This window comes from Phallusia mammillata, chromosome 4, assembly GCF_965637545.1.
Source record: "Phallusia mammillata chromosome 4, kaPhaMamm4.hap1.1, whole genome shotgun sequence".
NCBI lineage: Eukaryota > Metazoa > Chordata > Ascidiacea > Phlebobranchia > Ascidiidae > Phallusia > Phallusia mammillata.
Genome location: NC_137255.1, coordinates 12,995,103 through 13,015,402, shown reverse-complemented (window position 1 = coordinate 13,015,402; position 20,300 = coordinate 12,995,103). Strand labels below are relative to the sequence as shown.

General features: G+C 36.3%; 2 protein-coding genes and 1 long non-coding RNA gene across 3 annotated transcripts; all 3 read right to left on the bottom strand.

Moving 5' to 3' along the window:
* Positions 1 to 2,338: 2,338 nt before the first annotated feature.
* Positions 2,339 to 17,246, bottom strand: LOC145223479 (uncharacterized). The gene is made up of 65 exons (XM_080089894.1): positions 17,087 to 17,246; positions 16,910 to 17,018; positions 16,739 to 16,839; positions 16,502 to 16,661; positions 16,302 to 16,422; positions 16,075 to 16,229; positions 15,910 to 16,006; positions 15,512 to 15,684; positions 15,221 to 15,390; positions 15,044 to 15,152; positions 14,873 to 14,973; positions 14,636 to 14,795; positions 14,436 to 14,556; positions 14,209 to 14,363; positions 14,044 to 14,140; positions 13,646 to 13,818; positions 13,355 to 13,524; positions 13,178 to 13,286; positions 13,007 to 13,107; positions 12,770 to 12,929; positions 12,570 to 12,690; positions 12,343 to 12,497; positions 12,178 to 12,274; positions 11,780 to 11,952; positions 11,489 to 11,658; positions 11,312 to 11,420; positions 11,141 to 11,241; positions 10,904 to 11,063; positions 10,704 to 10,824; positions 10,477 to 10,631; positions 10,312 to 10,408; positions 9,914 to 10,086; positions 9,623 to 9,792; positions 9,446 to 9,554; positions 9,275 to 9,375; positions 9,038 to 9,197; positions 8,838 to 8,958; positions 8,611 to 8,765; positions 8,446 to 8,542; positions 8,048 to 8,220; positions 7,757 to 7,926; positions 7,580 to 7,688; positions 7,409 to 7,509; positions 7,172 to 7,331; positions 6,972 to 7,092; positions 6,745 to 6,899; positions 6,580 to 6,676; positions 6,182 to 6,354; positions 5,891 to 6,060; positions 5,714 to 5,822; positions 5,543 to 5,643; positions 5,306 to 5,465; positions 5,106 to 5,226; positions 4,879 to 5,033; positions 4,714 to 4,810; positions 4,316 to 4,488; positions 4,025 to 4,194; positions 3,848 to 3,956; positions 3,677 to 3,777; positions 3,441 to 3,600; positions 3,241 to 3,361; positions 3,019 to 3,173; positions 2,865 to 2,955; positions 2,579 to 2,745; positions 2,339 to 2,481 (listed from the first exon to the last, which is right to left on the bottom strand). Exons 4-65 carry the CDS (start codon positions 16,650 to 16,652, stop codon positions 2,339 to 2,341), a joined length of 8,430 nt encoding a protein of 2,809 aa, XP_079946020.1. The 5' UTR covers positions 16,653 to 16,661; positions 16,739 to 16,839; positions 16,910 to 17,018; positions 17,087 to 17,246.
* Positions 17,247 to 17,366: 120 nt separating this feature from the next.
* Positions 17,367 to 19,262, bottom strand: LOC145223478 (uncharacterized). Its single transcript, XM_080089893.1, has 9 exons — positions 19,247 to 19,262; positions 18,953 to 19,122; positions 18,776 to 18,884; positions 18,605 to 18,705; positions 18,368 to 18,527; positions 18,168 to 18,288; positions 17,941 to 18,095; positions 17,776 to 17,872; positions 17,367 to 17,550 (listed from the first exon to the last, which is right to left on the bottom strand). Exons 1-9 carry the CDS (start codon positions 19,260 to 19,262, stop codon positions 17,367 to 17,369), a joined length of 1,113 nt encoding a protein of 370 aa, XP_079946019.1.
* A 28-nt stretch (positions 19,263 to 19,290) lies between these two features.
* Positions 19,291 to 19,727, bottom strand: LOC145224634 (uncharacterized). The gene is made up of 3 exons (XR_013859712.1): positions 19,689 to 19,727; positions 19,530 to 19,620; positions 19,291 to 19,445 (listed from the first exon to the last, which is right to left on the bottom strand). It is a non-coding gene; the product is annotated as an uncharacterized LOC145224634 (long non-coding RNA).
* Between the last annotated feature and the right edge of the window lie 573 nt (positions 19,728 to 20,300).

Sequence of the window (20,300 nt, the reverse complement as noted above, 5' to 3'; positions counted from 1 at the left end):
GAAGATGTATCAGTAGACACACTCGATATGGTTGTTTTCACCGTGGCCGCAGTTGTTGCAGCTGAACTGGAAGCTGTCGCAGTTGTTTTCAAAGTGCTGGAATCGGAGGTCAATGTGCTTGAATCAACAGCGACTGTAGATGAATCGCTTTCGGTTGGTCTTCCGCTTGTCGTTTTGATGTTGACAGAGGTAGCTCGCAGCGTGCTTGGTGAAGCTGAACTTGAATCTGCAGATGTCAATTCATCTGTCGAAAGTTGCGTCGTTGATGATCCATCAACAGCCGAAACAGTAGATTGTGTCAAACCATCAGATGTTGACGAAACATCAGACGCAACCGTACTTGTAGCTTCAGATTGGGCAACTGCATCAGTGCTTGAAACACTTCCTGTTGCTGGTTCTGTAGACAAACTGGCAGTATCAGGTGCACCGTTTGTGCTGACAGTTGCCAAAGAACCTGTTGAGACAATGCTTGCAGTTGCTGTTGAGCTAACGACACCTGTGTCAGGTGTTGTAGAAACAACATCACTTGTCACGGGTGAAGTCGTTGCTGCAGTTGATGAAGAGTCAACCAATGGCTGATCAGTTTGTGTTACAGATGATGGACTTTTAACAGAGGTAACTCGCTGCGTGCTTGGTGAAGCCGAACTTAAATCTGCAGATGTCAATTCATCTGTCGAAAGTTGCGTCGTTGATGATGAAACATCAACAGTCGGAACAGTAGATTGTGTCAATCCATCAGATGTTGACGAAACATCAGACGAAACAGTTGTTGCAGATTGTGAGATATATGTCCTTACAGTTGCAAATGTCTTGGCTGTTGTAAGACGACCTTTTGTTGTACTGGTTGGATTTTCTGGTATTGTGTTTTTAGTTATAATGCGATCCTTATCTGTAATGTTATTGGTTGTGGCACTACTGATCACTAACGTTGTAAAATTGTTACTTGCATGCGAGGTGCTCAGAGGTGTGGTCGGGGGAGACGAAGATTCACCTGGCGTTGTAAAGTTTTTTTTTAGAAAAACTTTGTCATCACTGATGAAAATATTGAACAGCAGTCGGTTTTGCAGCGGCTACATTTTGTCAAACATGCATTACTACTTATTATCGCATGCTACAACTACCACTACTGTGCAATAATTATCATGCAGTGACTACAGATCATCAAAAAAAATTGTGTTTAAACCTTAAGCTAATTTTTTGTGTCAACTTTTAACAAAATATATTCTTGTGTAGTAATCTTGCCTTGGTCGCACAAACGTTCTGCCACTTGTCCGGCAATTGTGGGAAGTTGTTCAAATGATGAAACATGAAAGGCTAGATCTGGACGATTTGCAATGTTCTCTTGGAGATCAGTCATATGTACGCCTGGACCAATTCCAATAGGAAAAATTGTCCCTTTCTCTTTATATCGACTATCAACGTAAATTAATCATAGTTACAAAAGAACACTAAGGAAGTAAAGTGTATGCATACCTCGCCGGGCCGCTTGTTGCGTCTTCACTTTTTGCACTAGTTGTGATAATGACAACCTGGCGGGCCGCTTCACGGTATCCCAGCATTGCCTTTCCGTAAAATTCGTCCAAAAACCGTGTAATAGCTTGATTTGAAACATAGTTTAAATAGTAAGTACCGTAAAAATGAAATGTAACACTTACCATTTCCCATTTTGTTTTCATTATTTCCATTGCGAAAATAATTTCCATCGAGTTTGTCCAGCAACGTAGAGTGATCACGAGCCTCATCGCCTACCACAATTTGATCAAGATAGCCACTGTACGAAAAAACTGAAACCTGGAAAACGTTACATGTGTCTAAATCTATGAATGAAAGAAATAACCGTTTGAAATAGGAAACAAACCAGGGCAGATTCGCTTCCTATTACTAAATTGTCAATAAAGCTTGTGACAAAGGTTGTTTGGTTTCTGAATTCTTGGTGCGTTATGAAGTCAGCGCCTGTAAGGAGCAAAGCGATGTCGATTTTCGTTCCGGTGGTACAAGGTTTCTCCGATTCCGTGAGTTCTGTGAGTTTTATATTGTTACCAGCATATATCTACAATCGATAAGCAAAAAAGCAGAAAAAAACATTTTTTGTCAAATACAAACATAACAATTGCAGTTAAATACCGTTCTGTATAACTTAGTCTAAAGTACACGTACTGGTGACGAAAGTCAGAGAAGTTGAAGGCAGACTTGAAGCATTGGGAGTCTTATAAACTGCGGTTACTTCATACGTTCGGTTCGGTTGAAGTCTGGATATCAACTGATTATGGGTGGCCTTGGTAATATTCTGTACGGTGCCTGATGTAACATCGCTTACCTTGTAGAAGTAAAAAAGTTTTCAATGTATGGAGTGCACAAGAATTAAAATATATCTTACTTTGTAGACCAGGTCAGCATTGGAACTTGCTGGGGCGTCTTCAGCCACAAGTAATGCACTGTTTGATCGAATATCGGTGACAGTAAATGCTGGTGGATCAAGTACTAAAGGTAGGAGAATAAACATTGTTTGGAATTAAATAGACAAAAATCAGAGAACAGCAAGAAAGTCTTCTGCAAAAATAAAAAAACTGATATTTACCTGTAAAGTACAAAGTTGTAGGGCTACTTGCGATGCCGTTGCTGACAGATTTAACATAAACTAAGTAACTTTGTCCATCTTCTAGCATGGCCAGATATATGACAGGAGTGTTACTCACGACTTTTAAAGAATCTCCTTGCGACACAGTAGTCAACGAAATATTGTATCTAAAGAAATACACAAAAACATAGTGTATGTTTGAACAATAAGTCCATTCAACCCGAGTTATAAGCACAGTCATAAGTACCGTAACCGAAAAACTTGAAAAACTACAACCAACGCTTACGATTCAGATCCAGGAACAGGATCCCAAGTCAAACTGTAGTTGCCCATATCCACCCGTTCAATCAGTAAATTTACTGGTGAAATTGGTGGCGCTGAAAAAAAGATTATCCATAATCTTGCTATTCCTAATATTTTTAAGAGTACAATGTACAAACGTAGATTAAAATGATGCAAAACCGGAACACTTCCAATTCCGTTTGTCACGTTCGAAACAAGCAAGGTGTAGGTGTAAGCTCCTTTCAAAGATGAAATCATCACATGATAAATAGTTTGGCCTTGGAGCTTTGGAAGATCGACACTCGTAACCACACTACAACACAAAAAAGTTTTCACTTAAAAAACCCTTTAAACGAACTCATATAGATCATACAACTTACTTGTTGTTCAAAGTTAAAACAATTTTAAATAAACTGAAATCGTCACTGGATGGAATCAAAGTCACATTGGCTTCAGATGCACTGACTGGGTTCACAATCACTTTAAATTCCCGATTTGGCACTGGAAATCCATGTTTAAATGAAAGTGTTAATAACCTGACTTCGAATCACGAAACACACAGACTATTAACAAAACTTACAGGTTTTGAAACTGGAAGGTTCCGAAAAAGGACCGGCAGTTTCCTTAAACATCAAAAAGTTCCGGACCTGGTAGGAGCGGTTGGGAATCAAATCTTCAACTAATTGTAAGCTGCTGGCATTTCGTATTTTTCGAATATCGCCACTTTCCATGTCCGTTATCTGATTAACAAACAAAGAAAAATTGTAAACATTCTTAAGCATTCGTGTAAAAAAAACACTAAGTCAAACAGTTTACCTCAAACACCAACTCTACATTGGCAACTGATTGAGATTGGAGCAATACACTTGAATCGGTTATTTGATGAGCAATTACAGGTTGTAAAGTTGGAAGTTCACCTGAAACGAAAATATTTCTTTGATGCAACAAACAGTCTAAATATAAACTTTAGCAAAACCAACAATTAACCTGTTTTGGTCGTAGCTTTCTGTGTTTCAGAATTGCTGTTCACGCACTTGGCCATCCACGATACAGAATAAGAAGTGTCAGGAATAATCTTCGATCCATTGAACACAACCTGAAGAAAACAAAACAATAAGGTTTCATTGTTTTCACAACAGAAATTCAACATAATTGCGTATTTACCACAACATTATCTGAGGGTTGCACATTATACGTTTCCAAAACATCATACTCGTTTTTTGAAATAGACACATTGAAAGATTGAATGCCGTTGAACGAATCAGTTAAAACCAAGTTGAACACAATTGAACCAAGTCCGGATTGAAGATTTACATTGCCGGAAGTTGCACAGGCTGAAGTAAAGAATATAAACGAAGTTAGTTCGAGTAAAACATATCACGGGTTCAAAAAAAGTATTCCAAAAACTATACCACTTATCGACCAGTAAAGAGATTTTGAGTGCTTAAGACAAACCTGTGGAAAATGCAATACTAGTTGCATCATTAGCAACTCCGTTGCTAACCGATTGCACAGAAACGGAATAATTTCTTCCAATATCAAGTGGAGTCAGGAAAACAGACGGCGTGTTGGTTATAAAATTGTTGACAAAAAGATCGCCAGGCTTTGATACAAGGGTGACGTTGTACCTGATAGCAAAGCAAAACATTTGTCAGGACATACAGTTTTCATTTTTTCTAACATAAACGTCGACATTAATTCACGGTATGTAATCCTAAATTCCAACGCATCGATATTACAATATGCGATCATTAAATCAAACTAAAATTATGCAAATTCGAATATTACCAATCAAAATATTACTTTTAAAGAACAGGCCTAAACCAGATGCAGAAAACACATTTTTCACTTACGCTTCAGTTCCAGGCTGATCGGTCCAACTTAGACTGTAATTCGAACTTGTGATGTATTTTAAGTCGTAACTTATAACTGAAGGTGGATCAGGGCGTGCTACAAATCACATGAAAACTTTCTTATTATCAAATTAACCTCCAGTTAATCAAATAAAACAAACATACGAAGATCAAATGACTGGGTAATCCGTTCGCCTTCGATTCCATTTGTCACGTTTGAAATCCGCAACAAATATTTATAAGCTCCCTTCAGTGACGTAATCATGACGTAATAAACTCTTTGACCGGCAACTTTGGGAACATTGAATGTTTGAATCTCGCTACAATATTCAGCAAAAAAATCATTTTTTGATCATAATCTAGTCAACTTGAAAATAGAACAACCAACTTACTTGTTGTTCAAAGTTAAAACAATTTTAAATAAACTGAAATCGTCACTGGATGGAATCAAAGTCACATTGGCTTCAGATGCACTGACTGGGTTCACAATCACCTTAAGTTCTCGATTTGGCACTGGAAATCCATGTTTAAATGAAAATATTAATAACCTGACTTCGAATCACGAAACACACAGACTATTAACAAAACTTACAGGTTTTGAAACTGGAAGGTTCCGAAAAAGGACCGGCAGTTTCCTTAAACATCAAAAAGTTCCGGACCTGGTAGGAGCGGTTGGGAATCAAATCTTCAACTAATTGTAAGCTGCTGGCATTTCGTATTTTTCGAATATCGCCACTTTCCATGTCCGTTATCTGTTAAGCAAACAAAGAAAAAATGTAAACATTGTAAAGCAAAGATGTTATTTAAAACAAAATGTCAAACAGTTTACCTCAAACACCAACTCTACATTGGCAACTGATTGAGATTGGAGCAATACACTTGAATCGGTTATTTGATGAGCAATTACAGGTTGTAAAGTTGGAAGTTCACCTGAAACGAAAATATTTCTTTGATGCAACAAACAGTCTAAATATAAACTTTAGCAAAACCAACAATTAACCTGTTTTGGTCGTAGCTTTCTGTGTTTCAGAATTGCTGTTCACGCACTTGGCCATCCACGATACAGAATAAGAAGTGTCAGGAATAATCTTCGATCCATTGAACACAACCTGAAGAAAACAAAACAATAAGGTTTCATTGTTTTCACAACAGAAATTCAACATAATTGCGTATTTACCACAACATTATCTGAGGGTTGCACATTATACGTTTCCAAAACATCATCCTCGTTTTTTGAAATAGACACATTGAAAGATTGAATGCCGTTGAACGAATCAGTTAAAACCAAGTTGAACACAATTGAACCAAGTCCGGATTGAAGATTTACATTGCCGGAAGTTGCACAGGCTGAAGTAAAGAATATAAACGAAGTTAGTTCGAGTAAAACATATCACGGGTTCAAAAAAAGTATTCCAAAAACTATACCACTTATCGACCAGTAAAGAGATTTTGAGTGCTTAAGACAAACCTGTGGAAAATGCAATACTAGTTGCATCATTAGCAACTCCGTTGCTAACCGATTGCACAGAAACGGAATAATTTCTTCCAATATCAAGTGGAGTCAGGAAAACAGACGGCGTGTTGGTTATAAAATTGTTGACAAAAAGATCGCCAGGCTTTGATACAAGGGTGACGTTGTACCTGATAGCAAAGCAAAACATTTGTCAGGACATACAGTTTTCATTTTTTCTAACATAAACGTCGACATTAATTCACGGTATGTAATCCTAAATTCCAACGCATCGATATTACAATATGCGATCATTAAATCAAACTAAAATTATGCAAATTCGAATATTACCAATCAAAATATTACTTTTAAAGAACAGGCCTAAACCAGATGCAGAAAACACATTTTTCACTTACGCTTCAGTTCCAGGCTGATCGGTCCAACTTAGACTGTAATTCGAACTTGTGATGTATTTTAAGTCGTAACTTATAACTGAAGGTGGATCAGGGCGTGCTACAAATCACATGAAAACTTTCTTATTATCAAATTAACCTCCAGTTAATCAAATAAAACAAACATACGAAGATCAAATGACTGGGTAATCCGTTCGCCTTCGATTCCATTTGTCACGTTTGAAATCCGCAACAAATATTTATAAGCTCCCTTCAGTGACGTAATCATGACGTAATAAACTCTTTGACCGGCAACTTTGGGAACATTGAATGTTTGAATCTCGCTACAATATTCAGCAAAAAAATCATTTTTTGATCATAATCTAGTCAACTTGAAAATAGAACAACCAACTTACTTGTTGTTCAAAGTTAAAACAATTTTAAATAAACTGAAATCGTCACTGGATGGAATCAAAGTCACATTGGCTTCAGATGCACTGACTGGGTTCACAATCACCTTAAGTTCTCGATTTGGCACTGGAAATCCATGTTTAAATGAAAATATTAACAACCTGACTTCGAATCACGAAACACACAGACTATTAACAAAACTTACAGGTTTTGAAACTGGAAGGTTCCGAAAAAGGACCGGCAGTTTCCTTAAACATCAAAAAGTTCCGGACCTGGTAGGAGCGGTTGGGAATCAAATCTTCAACTAATTGTAAGCTGCTGGCATTTCGTATTTTTCGAATATCGCCACTTTCCATGTCCGTTATCTGTTAAGCAAACAAAGAAAAAATGTAAACATTGTAAAGCAAAGATGTTATTTAAAACAAAATGTCAAACAGTTTACCTCAAACACCAACTCTACATTGGCAACTGATTGAGATTGGAGCAATACACTTGAATCGGTTATTTGATGAGCAATTACAGGTTGTAAAGTTGGAAGTTCACCTGAAACGAAAATATTTCTTTGATGCAACAAACAGTCTAAATATAAACTTTAGCAAAACCAACAATTAACCTGTTTTGGTCGTAGCTTTCTGTGTTTCAGAATTGCTGTTCACGCACTTGGCCATCCACGATACAGAATAAGAAGTGTCAGGAATAATCTTCGATCCATTGAACACAACCTGAAGAAAACAAAACAATAAGGTTTCATTGTTTTCACAACAGAAATTCAACATAATTGCGTATTTACCACAACATTGTCTGAGGGTTGCACATTATACGTTTCCAAAACATCATCCTCGTTTTTTGAAATAGACACATTGAAAGATTGAATGCCGTTGAACGAATCAGTTAAAACCAAGTTGAACACAATTGAACCAAGTCCGGATTGAAGATTTACATTGCCGGAAGTTGCACAGGCTGAAGTAAAGAATATAAACGAAGTTAGTTCGAGTAAAACATATCACGGGTTCAAAAAAAGTATTCCAAAAACTATACCACTTATCGACCAGTAAAGAGATTTTGAGTGCTTAAGACAAACCTGTGGAAAATGCAATACTAGTTGCATCATTAGCAACTCCGTTGCTAACCGATTGCACAGAAACGGAATAATTTCTTCCAATATCAAGTGGAGTCAGGAAAACAGACGGCGTGTTGGTTATAAAATTGTTGACAAAAAGATCGCCAGGCTTTGATACAAGGGTGACGTTGTACCTGATAGCAAAGCAAAACATTTGTCAGGACATACAGTTTTCATTTTTTCTAACATAAACGTCGACATTAATTCACGGTATGTAATCCTAAATTCCAACGCATCGATATTACAATATGCGATCATTAAATCAAACTAAAATTATGCAAATTCGAATATTACCAATCAAAATATTACTTTTAAAGAACAGGCCTAAACCAGATGCAGAAAACACATTTTTCACTTACGCTTCAGTTCCAGGCTGATCGGTCCAACTTAGACTGTAATTCGAACTTGTGATGTATTTTAAGTCGTAACTTATAACTGAAGGTGGATCAGGGCGTGCTACAAATCACATGAAAACTTTCTTATTATCAAATTAACCTCCAGTTAATCAAATAAAACAAACATACGAAGATCAAATGACTGGGTAATCCGTTCGCCTTCGATTCCATTTGTCACGTTTGAAATCCGCAACAAATATTTATAAGCTCCCTTCAGTGACGTAATCATGACGTAATAAACTCTTTGACCGGCAACTTTGGGAACATTGAATGTTTGAATCTCGCTACAATATTCAGCAAAAAAATCATTTTTTGATCATAATCTAGTCAACTTGAAAATAGAACAACCAACTTACTTGTTGTTCAAAGTTAAAACAATTTTAAATAAACTGAAATCGTCACTGGATGGAATCAAAGTCACATTGGCTTCAGATGCACTGACTGGGTTCACAATCACCTTAAGTTCTCGATTTGGCACTGGAAATCCATGTTTAAATGAAAATATTAATAACCTGACTTCGAATCACGAAACACACAGACTATTAACAAAACTTACAGGTTTTGAAACTGGAAGGTTCCGAAAAAGGACCGGCAGTTTCCTTAAACATCAAAAAGTTCCGGACCTGGTAGGAGCGGTTGGGAATCAAATCTTCAACTAATTGTAAGCTGCTGGCATTTCGTATTTTTCGAATATCGCCACTTTCCATGTCCGTTATCTGTTAAGCAAACAAAGAAAAAATGTAAACATTGTAAAGCAAAGATGTTATTTAAAACAAAATGTCAAACAGTTTACCTCAAACACCAACTCTACATTGGCAACTGATTGAGATTGGAGCAATACACTTGAATCGGTTATTTGATGAGCAATTACAGGTTGTAAAGTTGGAAGTTCACCTGAAACGAAAATATTTCTTTGATGCAACAAACAGTCTAAATATAAACTTTAGCAAAACCAACAATTAACCTGTTTTGGTCGTAGCTTTCTGTGTTTCAGAATTGCTGTTCACGCACTTGGCCATCCACGATACAGAATAAGAAGTGTCAGGAATAATCTTCGATCCATTGAACACAACCTGAAGAAAACAAAACAATAAGGTTTCATTGTTTTCACAACAGAAATTCAACATAATTGCGTATTTACCACAACATTATCTGAGGGTTGCACATTATACGTTTCCAAAACATCATCCTCGTTTTTTGAAATAGACACATTGAAAGATTGAATGCCGTTGAACGAATCAGTTAAAACCAAGTTGAACACAATTGAACCAAGTCCGGATTGAAGATTTACATTGCCGGAAGTTGCACAGGCTGAAGTAAAGAATATAAACGAAGTTAGTTCGAGTAAAACATATCACGGGTTCAAAAAAAGTATTCCAAAAACTATACCACTTATCGACCAGTAAAGAGATTTTGAGAGCTTAAGACAAACCTGTGGAAAATGCAATACTAGTTGCATCATTAGCAACTCCGTTGCTAACCGATTGCACAGAAACGGAATAATTTCTTCCAATATCAAGTGGAGTCAGGAAAACAGACGGCGTGTTGGTTATAAAATTGTTGACAAAAAGATCGCCAGGCTTTGATACAAGGGTGACGTTGTACCTGATAGCAAAGCAAAACATTTGTCAGGACATACAGTTTTCATTTTTTCTAACATAAACGTCGACATTAATTCACGGTATGTAATCCTAAATTCCAACGCATCGATATTACAATATGCGATCATTAAATCAAACTAAAATTAAGCAAATTCGAATATTACCAATCAAAATATTACTTTTAAAGAACAGGCCTAAACCAGATGCAGAAAACACATTTTTCACTTACGCTTCAGTTCCAGGCTGATCGGTCCAACTTAGACTGTAATTCGAACTTGTGATGTATTTTAAGTCGTAACTTATAACTGAAGGTGGATCAGGGCGTGCTACAAATCACATGAAAACTTTCTTATTATCAAATTAACCTCCAGTTAATCAAATAAAACAAACATACGAAGATCAAATGACTGGGTAATCCGTTCGCCTTCGATTCCATTTGTCACGTTTGAAATACGTAACAAATATTTATAAGCTCCCTTCAGTGACGTAATCATGACGTAATAAACTCTTTGACCGGCAACTTTGGGAACATTGAATGTTTGAATCTCGCTACAATATTCAGCAAAAAAATCATTTTTTGATCATAATCTAGTCAACTTGAAAATAGAACAACCAACTTACTTGTTGTTCAAAGTTAAAACAATTTTAAATAAACTGAAATCGTCACTGGATGGAATCAAAGTCACATTGGCTTCAGATGCACTGACTGGGTTCACAATCACCTTAAGTTCTCGATTTGGCACTGGAAATCCATGTTTAAATGAAAATATTAATAACCTGACTTCGAATCACGAAACACACAGACTATTAACAAAACTTACAGGTTTTGAAACTGGAAGGTTCCGAAAAAGGACCGGCAGTTTCCTTAAACATCAAAAAGTTCCGGACCTGGTAGGAGCGGTTGGGAATCAAATCTTCAACTAATTGTAAGCTGCTGGCATTTCGTATTTTTCGAATATCGCCACTTTCCATGTCCGTTATCTGTTAAGCAAACAAAGAAAAAATGTAAACATTGTAAAGCAAAGATGTTATTTAAAACAAAATGTCAAACAGTTTACCTCAAACACCAACTCTACATTGGCAACTGATTGAGATTGGAGCAATACACTTGAATCGGTTATTTGATGAGCAATTACAGGTTGTAAAGTTGGAAGTTCACCTGAAACGAAAATATTTCTTTGATGCAACAAACAGTCTAAATATAAACTTTAGCAAAACCAACAATTAACCTGTTTTGGTTGTAGCTTGCTGTGTTTCAGAATTGCTGTTCACGCACTTGGCCAACCACGATACAGAATAAGAAGTGTCAGGAATAATCTTCGATCCATTAAACACAACCTGAAGAAAACAAAACAATAAGCTTTCATTGTTTTCACAACAGAAATTCAACATAATTGCGTATTTACCACAACATTATCTGAGGGTTGCACATTATACGTTTCCAAAACATCATCCTCGTTTTTTGAAATAGACACATTGAAAGATTGAATGCCGTTGAACGAATCAGTTAAAACCAAGTTGAACACAATTGAACCAAGTCCGGATTGAAGATTTACATTGCCGGAAGTTGCACAGGCTGAAGTAAAGAATATAAACGAAGTTAGTTCGAGTAAAACATATCACGGGTTCAAAAAAAGTATTCCAAAAACTATACCACTTATCGACCAGTAAAGAGATTTTGAGTGCTTAAGACAAACCTGTGGAAAATGCAATACTAGTTGCATCATTAGCAACTCCGTTGCTAACCGATTGCACAGAAACGGAATAATTTCTTCCAATATCAAGTGGAGTCAGGAAAACAGACGGCGTGTTGGTTATAAAATTGTTGACAAAAAGATCGCCAGGCTTTGATACAAGGGTGACGTTGTACCTGATAGCAAAGCAAAACATTTGTCAGGACATACAGTTTTCATTTTTTCTAACATAAACGTCGACATTAATTCACGGTATGTAATCCTAAATTCCAACGCATCGATATTACAATATGCGATCATTAAATCAAACTAAAATTATGCAAATTCGAATATTACCAATCAAAATATTACTTTTAAAGAACAGGCCTAAACCAGATGCAGAAAACACATTTTTCACTTACGCTTCAGTTCCAGGCTGATCGGTCCAACTTAGACTGTAATTCGAACTTGTGATGTATTTTAAGTCGTAACTTATAACTGAAGGTGGATCAGGGCGTGCTACAAATCACATGAAAACTTTCTTATTATCAAATTCACCTCCAGTTAATCAAATAAAACAAACATACGAAGATCAAATGACTGGGTAATCCGTTCGCCTTCGATTCCATTTGTCACGTTTGAAATCCGCAACAAATATTTATAAGCTCCCTTCAGTGACGTAATCATGACGTAATAAACTCTTTGACCGGCAACTTTGGGAACATTGAATGTTTGAATCTCGCTACAATATTCAGCAAAAAAATCATTTTTTGATCATAATCTAGTCAACTTGAAAATAGAACAACCAACTTACTTGTTGTTCAAAGTTAAAACAATTTTAAATAAACTGAAATCGTCACTGGATGGAATCAAAGTCACATTGGCTTCAGATGCACTGACTGGGTTCACAATCACCTTAAGTTCTCGATTTGGCACTGGAAATCCATGTTTAAATGAAAATATTAATAACCTGACTTCGAATCACGAAACACACAGACTGTTAACAAAACTTACAGGTTTTGAAACTGGAAGGTTCCGAAAAAGGACCGGCAGTTTCCTTAAACATCAAAAAGTTCCGGACCTGGTAGGAGCTGTTGGGAATCAAATCTTCAACTAATTGTAAGCTGCTGGCATTTCGTATTTTTCGAATATCGCCACTTTCCATGTCCGTTATCTGTTAAGCAAACAAAGAAAAAATGTAAACATTGTAAAGCAAAGATGTTATTTAAAACAAAATGTCAAACAGTTTACCTCAAACACCAACTCTACATTGGCAACTGATTGAGATTGGAGCAAAACACTTGAATCGGTTATTTGATGAGCAATTACAGGTTGTAAAGTTGGAAGTTCACCTGAAACGAAAATATTTCTTTGATGCAACAAACAGTCTAAATATAAACTTTATCAAAACCAACAATTAACCTGTTTTGGTTGTAGCTTGCTGTGTTTCAGAATTGCTGTTCACGCACTTGGCCATCCACGATACAGAATAAGAAGTGTCAGGAATAATCTTCGATCCATTGAACACAACCTGAAGAAAACAAAACAATAAGCTTTCATTGTTTTCACAACAGAAATTCAACATAATTGCGTATTTACCACAACATTATCTGAGGGTTGCACATTATACGTTTCCAAAACATCATCCTCGTTTTTTGAAATAGACACATTGAAAGATTGAATGCCGTTGAACGAATCAGTTAAAACCAAGTTGAACACAATTGAACCAAGTCCGGATTGAAGATTTACATTGCCGGAAGTTGCACAGGCTGAAGTAAAGAATATAAACGAAGTTAGTTCGAGTAAAACATATCACGGGTTCAAAAAAAGTATTCCAAAAACTATACCACTTATCGACCAGTAAAGAGATTTTGAGTGCTTAAGACAAACCTGTGGAAAATGCAATACTAGTTGCATCATTAGCAACTCCGTTGCTAACCGATTGCACAGAAACGGAATAATTTCTTCCAATATCAAGTGGAGTCAGGAAAACAGACGGCGTGTTGGTTATAAAATTGTTGACAAAAAGATCGCCAGGCTTTGATACAAGGGTGACGTTGTACCTGATAGCAAAGCAAAACATTTGTCAGGACATACAGTTTTCATTTTTTCTAACATAAACGTCGACATTAATTCACGGTATGTAATCCTAAATTCCAACGCATCGATATTACAATATGCGATCATTAAATCAAACTAAAATTATGCAAATTCGAATATTACCAATCAAAATATTACTTTTAAAGAACAGGCCTAAACCAGATGCAGAAAACACATTTTTCACTTACGCTTCAGTTCCAGGCTGATCGGTCCAACTTAGACTGTAATTCGAACTTGTGATGTATTTTAAGTCGTAACTTATAACTGAAGGTGGATCAGGGCGTGCTACAAATCACATGAAAACTTTCTTATTATCAAATTAACCTCCAGTTAATCAAATAAAACAAACATACGAAGATCAAATGACTGGGTAATCCGTTCGCCTTCGATTCCATTTGTCACGTTTGAAATACGTAACAAATATTTATAAGCTCCCTTCAGTGACGTAATCATGACGTAATAAACTCTTTGACCGGCAACTTTGGGAACATTGAATGTTTGAATCTCGCTACAATATTCAGCAAAAAAATCATTTTTTGATCATAATCTAGTCAACTTGAAAATAGAACAACCAACTTACTTGTTGTTCAAAGTTAAAACAATTTTAAATAAACTGAAATCGTCACTGGATGGAATCAAAGTCACATTGGCTTCAGATGCACTGACTGGGTTCACAATCACCTTAAGTTCTCGATTTGGCACTGGAAATCCATGTTTAAATGAAAATATTAATAACCTGACTTCGAATCACGAAACACACAGACTATTAACAAAACTTACAGGTTTTGAAACTGGAAGGTTCCGAAAAAGGACCGGCAGTTTCCTTAAACATCAAAAAGTTCCGGACCTGGTAGGAGCGGTTGGGAATCAAATCTTCAACTAATTGTAAGCTGCTGGCATTTCGTATTTTTCGAATATCGCCACTTTCCATGTCCGTTATCTGTTAAGCAAACAAAGAAAAAATGTAAACATTGTAAAGCAAAGATGTTATTTAAAACAAAATGTCAAACAGTTTACCTCAAACACCAACTCTACATTGGCAACTGATTGAGATTGGAGCAATACACTTGAATCGGTTATTTGATGAGCAATTACAGGTTGTAAAGTTGGAAGTTCACCTGAAACGAAAATATTTCTTTGATGCAACAAACAGTCTAAATATAAACTTTAGCAAAACCAACAATTAACCTGTTTTGGTCGTAGCTTTCTGTGTTTCAGAATTGCTGTTCACGCACTTGGCCATCCACGATACAGAATAAGAAGTGTCAGGAATAATCTTCGATCCATTGAACACAACCTGAAGAAAACAAAACAATAAGGTTTCATTGTTTTCACAACAAAAATTCAACATAATTGCGTATTTACCACAACATTATCTGAGGGTTGCACATTATACGTTTCCAAAACATCATCCTCGTTTTTTGAAATAGACACATTGAAAGATTGAATGCCGTTGAACGAATCAGTTAAAACCAAGTTGAACACAATTGAACCAAGTCCGGATTGAAGATTTACATTGCCGGAAGTTGCACAGGCTGAAGTAAAGAATATAAACGAAGTTAGTTCGAGTAAAACATATCACGGGTTCAAAAACAGTATTCCAAAAACTATACCACTTATCGACCAGTAAAGAGATTTTGAGTGCTTAAGACAAACCTGTGGAAAATGCAATACTAGTTGCATCATTAGCAACTCCGTTGCTAACCGATTGCACAGAAACGGAATAATTTCTTCCAATATCAAGTGGAGTCAGGAAAACAGACGGCGTGTTGGTTATAAAATTGTTGACAAAAAGATCGCCAGGCTTTGATACAAGGGTGACGTTGTACCTGATAGCAAAGCAAAACATTTGTCAGGACATACAGTTTTCATTTTTTCTAACATAAACGTCGACATTAATTCACGGTACGTAATCCTAAATTCCAACGCATCGATATTACAATATGCGATCATTAAATCAAACTAAAATTATGCAAATTCGAATATTACCAATCAAAATATTACTTTTAAAGAACTGGCCTAAACCAGATGCAGAAAACACATTTTTCACTTACGCTTCAGTTCCAGGCTGATCGGTCCAACTTAGACTGTAATTCGAACTTGTGATGTATTTTAAGTCGTAACTTATAACTGAAGGTGGATCAGGGCGTGCTACAAATCACATGAAAACTTTCTTATTATCAAATTAACCTCCAGTTAATCAAATAAAACAAACATACGAAGATCAAATGACTGGGTAATCCGTTCGCCTTCGATTCCATTTGTCACGTTTGAAATCCGCAACAAATATTTATAAGCTCCCTTCAGTGACGTAATCATGACGTAATAAACTCTTTGACCGGCAACTTTGGGAACATTGAATGTTTGAATCTCGCTACAATATTCAGCAAAAAAATCATTTTTTGATCATAATCTAGTCAACTTGAAAATAGAACAACCAACTTACTTGTTGTTCAAAGTTAAAACAATTTTAAATAAACTGAAATCGTCACTGGATGGAATCAAAGTCACATTGGCTTCAGATGCACTGACTGGGTTCACAATCACCTTAAGTTCTCGATTTGGCACTGGAAATCCATGTTTAAATGAAAATATTAATAACCTGACTTCGAATCACGAAACACACAGACTATTAACAAAACTTACAGGTTTTGAAACTGGAAGGTTCCGAAAAAGGACCGGCAGTTTCCTTAAACATCAAAAAGTTCCGGACCTGGTAGGAGCGGTTGGGAATCAAATCTTCAACTAATTGTAAGCTGCTGGCATTTCGTATTTTTCGAATATCGCCACTTTCCATGTCCGTTATCTGTTAAGCAAACAAAGAAAAAATGTAAACATTGTAAAGCAAAGATGTTATTTAAAACAAAATGTCAAACAGTTTACCTCAAACACCAACTCTACATTGGCAACTGATTGAGATTGGAGCAATACACTTGAATCGGTTATTTGATGAGCAATTACAGGTTGTAAAGTTGGAAGTTCACCTGAAACGAAAATATTTCTTTGATGCAACAAACAGTCTAAATATAAACTTTAGCAAAACCAACAATTAACCTGTTTTGGTTGTAGCTTGCTGTGTTTCAGAATTGCTGTTCACGCACTTGGCCAACCACGATACAGAATAAGAAGTGTCAGGAATAATCTTCGATCCATTGAACACAACCTGAAGAAAACAAAACAATAAGCTTTCATTGTTTTCACAACAGAAATTCAACATAATTGCGTATTTACCACAACATTATCTGAGGGTTGCACATTATACGTTTCCAAAACATCATCCTCGTTTTTTGAAATAAACACGTTGAAAGATTGAATGCCGTTGAACGAATCAGTTAAAACCAAATTGAACACAATTGAACCATGTCCGGCTTGAAGATTCACATTGCCGGAAGTTGCACAGGCTGAAGTAAAGAATATAAACGAAGTTAGTTCGAGTAAAACATATCACGGGTTCAAAAAAAGTATTCCAAAAACTATACCACTTATCGACCAGTAAAGAGATTTTGAGTGCTTAAGACAAACCTGTGGAAAATGCAATACTAGTTGCATCATTAGCAACTCCGTTGCTAACCGATTGCACAGAAACGGAATAATTTCTTCCAATATCAAGTGGAGTCAGGAAAACAGACGGCGTGTTGGTTATAAAATTGTTGACAAAAAGATCGCCAGGCTTTGATACAAGGGTGACGTTGTACCTGATAGCAAAGCAAAACATTTGTCAGGACATACAGTTTTCATTTTTTCTAACATAAACGTCGACATTAATTCACGGTATGTAATCCTAAATTCCAACGCATCGATATTACAATATGCGATCATTAAATCAAACTAAAATTATGCAAATTCGAATATTACCAATCAAAATATTACTTTTAAAGAACAGGCCTAAACCAGATGCAGAAAACACATTTTTCACTTACGCTTCAGTTCCAGGCTGATCGGTCCAACTTAGACTGTAATTCGAACTTGTGATGTATTTTAAGTCGTAACTTATAACTGAAGGTGGATCAGGGCGTGCTACAAATCACATGAAAACTTTCTTATTATCAAATTAACCTCCAGTTAATCAAATAAAACAAACATACGAAGATCAAATGACTGGGTAATCCGTTCGCCTTCGATTCCATTTGTCACGTTTGAAATCCGCAACAAATATTTATAAGCTCCCTTCAGTGACGTAATCATGACGTAATAAACTCTTTGACCGGCAACTTTGGGAACATTGAATGTTTGAATCTCGCTACAATATTCAGCAAAAAAATCATTTTTTGATCATAATCTAGTCAACTTGAAAATAGAACAACCAACTTACTTGTTGTTCAAAGTTAAAACAATTTTAAATAAACTGAAATCGTCACTGGATGGAATCAAAGTCACATTGGCTTCAGATGCACTGACTGGGTTCACAATCACCTTAAGTTCTCGATTTGGCACTGGAAATCCATGTTTAAATGAAAATATTAATAACCTGACTTCGAATCACGAAACACACAGACTATTAACAAAACTTACAGGTTTTGAAACTGGAAGGTTCCGAAAAAGGACCGGCAGTTTCCTTAAACATCAAAAAGTTCCGGACCTGGTAGGAGCGGTTGGGAATCAAATCTTCAACTAATTGTAAGCTGCTGGCATTTCGTATTTTTCGAATATCGCCACTTTCCATGTCCGTTATCTGTTAAGCAAACAAAGAAAAAATGTAAACATTGTAAAGCAAAGATGTTATTTAAAACAAAATGTCAAACAGTTTACCTCAAACACCAACTCTACATTGGCAACTGATTGAGATTGGAGCAATACACTTGAATCGGTTATTTGATGAGCAATTACAGGTTGTAAAGTTGGAAGTTCACCTGAAACGAAAATATTTCTTTGATGCAACAAACAGTCTAAATATAAACTTTAGCAAAACCAACAATTAACCTGTTTTGGTTGTAGCTTGCTGTGTTTCAGAATTGCTGTTCACGCACTTGGCCAACCACGATACAGAATAAGAAGTGTCAGGAATAATCTTCGATCCATTGAACACAACCTGAAGAAAACAAAACAATAAGCTTTCATTGTTTTCACAACAGAAATTCAACATAATTGCGTATTTACCACAACATTATCTGAGGGTTGCACATTATACGTTTCCAAAACATCATCCTCGTTTTTTGAAATAAACACGTTGAAAGATTGAATGCCGTTGAACGAATCAGTTAAAACCAAATTGAACACAATTGAACCATGTCCGGCTTGAAGATTCACATTGCCGGAAGTTGCACAGGCTGAAATTTTGATTAAACATTTTTTATGATTTAAATATAGTTGTGCTTATTTCCAATCAAATGTGTAGGTTTGTCTTCTCACATGGATTGAATATTTAAGTATATCCCTAGAAAAGAAAAATGCATAAATGTGTAAGCATTTCAAGGACTGACCTGTAATAAATTTAAATTCAGTAGTATTGTTTGCAATTCGATTGCTGACAGATCGCAGCACAACTGTATAATTTTTTCCAACCTCAAGTGGGGCCAGAAAAATTGATGTTTTGCTTGTGGCAATCGTTTTAACCAAGACGTCCGGTTTTGAAAAGAGTGTGATGTTGTAGCTAAATGGACAGTTGTAAACATAAAGTTCGATCGGTAAATCTAAATGACATTTTAAAGCATTGCATTAACAAACAATCTCGTACTATTCAGTCCCAGTCTGTGGCGCCCATACGATCGATACATTGGTCGGCGTGATGTAACTGCTTGACAAAATATGTGGAGGTTGTGGGGCAGCTGGAAAGATTAGATTCGTTAATAAGGGACTACTACATCAAAAACATAGAAGTGGTTTGACATCTTACGTTGACGGAAAGTAGTAGAAGTTTGTTTGCCCTCAATGCCATTCGTCACATTAGTGATGCGCAACATGTATGTGTACCCACCGAGAAGATGATTCAATGTAATAGTGTACACATTTTGACCGACTACCACCGGAACGTTCCTTGTCGCGATTTCACTGTAAACCAAATCGATGTGTGAAATTATAGCTGATGTTCTCATGAGAATTGCTTGACTTAGTACGTAATGTGTTACCTGTCGTTGACCAGCACAACAATTTTTAACGACTCGAACTGTTGACCGGAGGGAATCATGGTAATTTCCGCCGATGAAGCACTAACGGAATTCACAAGAACAGAAAATTCACGCTCAGCCACTAAAAGTAAGTAAAAGGGTGATATGGTTTTCGTTTACCCGTGTTGTTATACGTTTTTTTTTTACTTACAAGTTATGAAAATGGCATTCGGGCCAGGTGGTCCTTGGCTTTCCCGTAACATAATAAAACTAGTGACCGCGTAAGCTCTTGCGGAAACTAAATTGTCAATTAGTTGTGTCGGTGTGGCGTTCCGTATCGTTCGATTTTCCCCAGTTGTAAGATCTGTAACCTGCAATAAACAAATGTTTAATACAGTATC

Excerpts from the sequence above, each read along its gene's own strand:
- LOC145223479 (XM_080089894.1), bottom strand. The coding sequence starts at position 16,652 with ATGGAAAGTGGCGATATTCGAAAAATACGAAATGCCAGCAGCTTACAA. Across the intron at positions 10,087-10,311 it reads GATCAGCCTGGAACTGAAGC|GTACAACGTCACCCTTGTAT; the intron begins GTAAGTGAAAAA and ends CTTTGCTATCAG. Across the intron at positions 6,061-6,181 it reads TAGTATTGCATTTTCCACAG|CCTGTGCAACTTCCGGCAAT; the intron begins GTTTGTCTTAAG and ends TCTTTACTTCAG.
- LOC145223478 (XM_080089893.1), bottom strand. Across the intron at positions 18,528-18,604 it reads ATGTAGAGTTGGTGTTTGAG|ATAACGGACATGGAAAGTGG; the intron begins GTAAACTGTTTG and ends TTTGCTTAACAG. Across the intron at positions 17,873-17,940 it reads TACCCAGTCATTTGATCTTC|CACGCCCTGATCCACCTTCA; the intron begins GTATGTTTGTTT and ends TGTGATTTGTAG.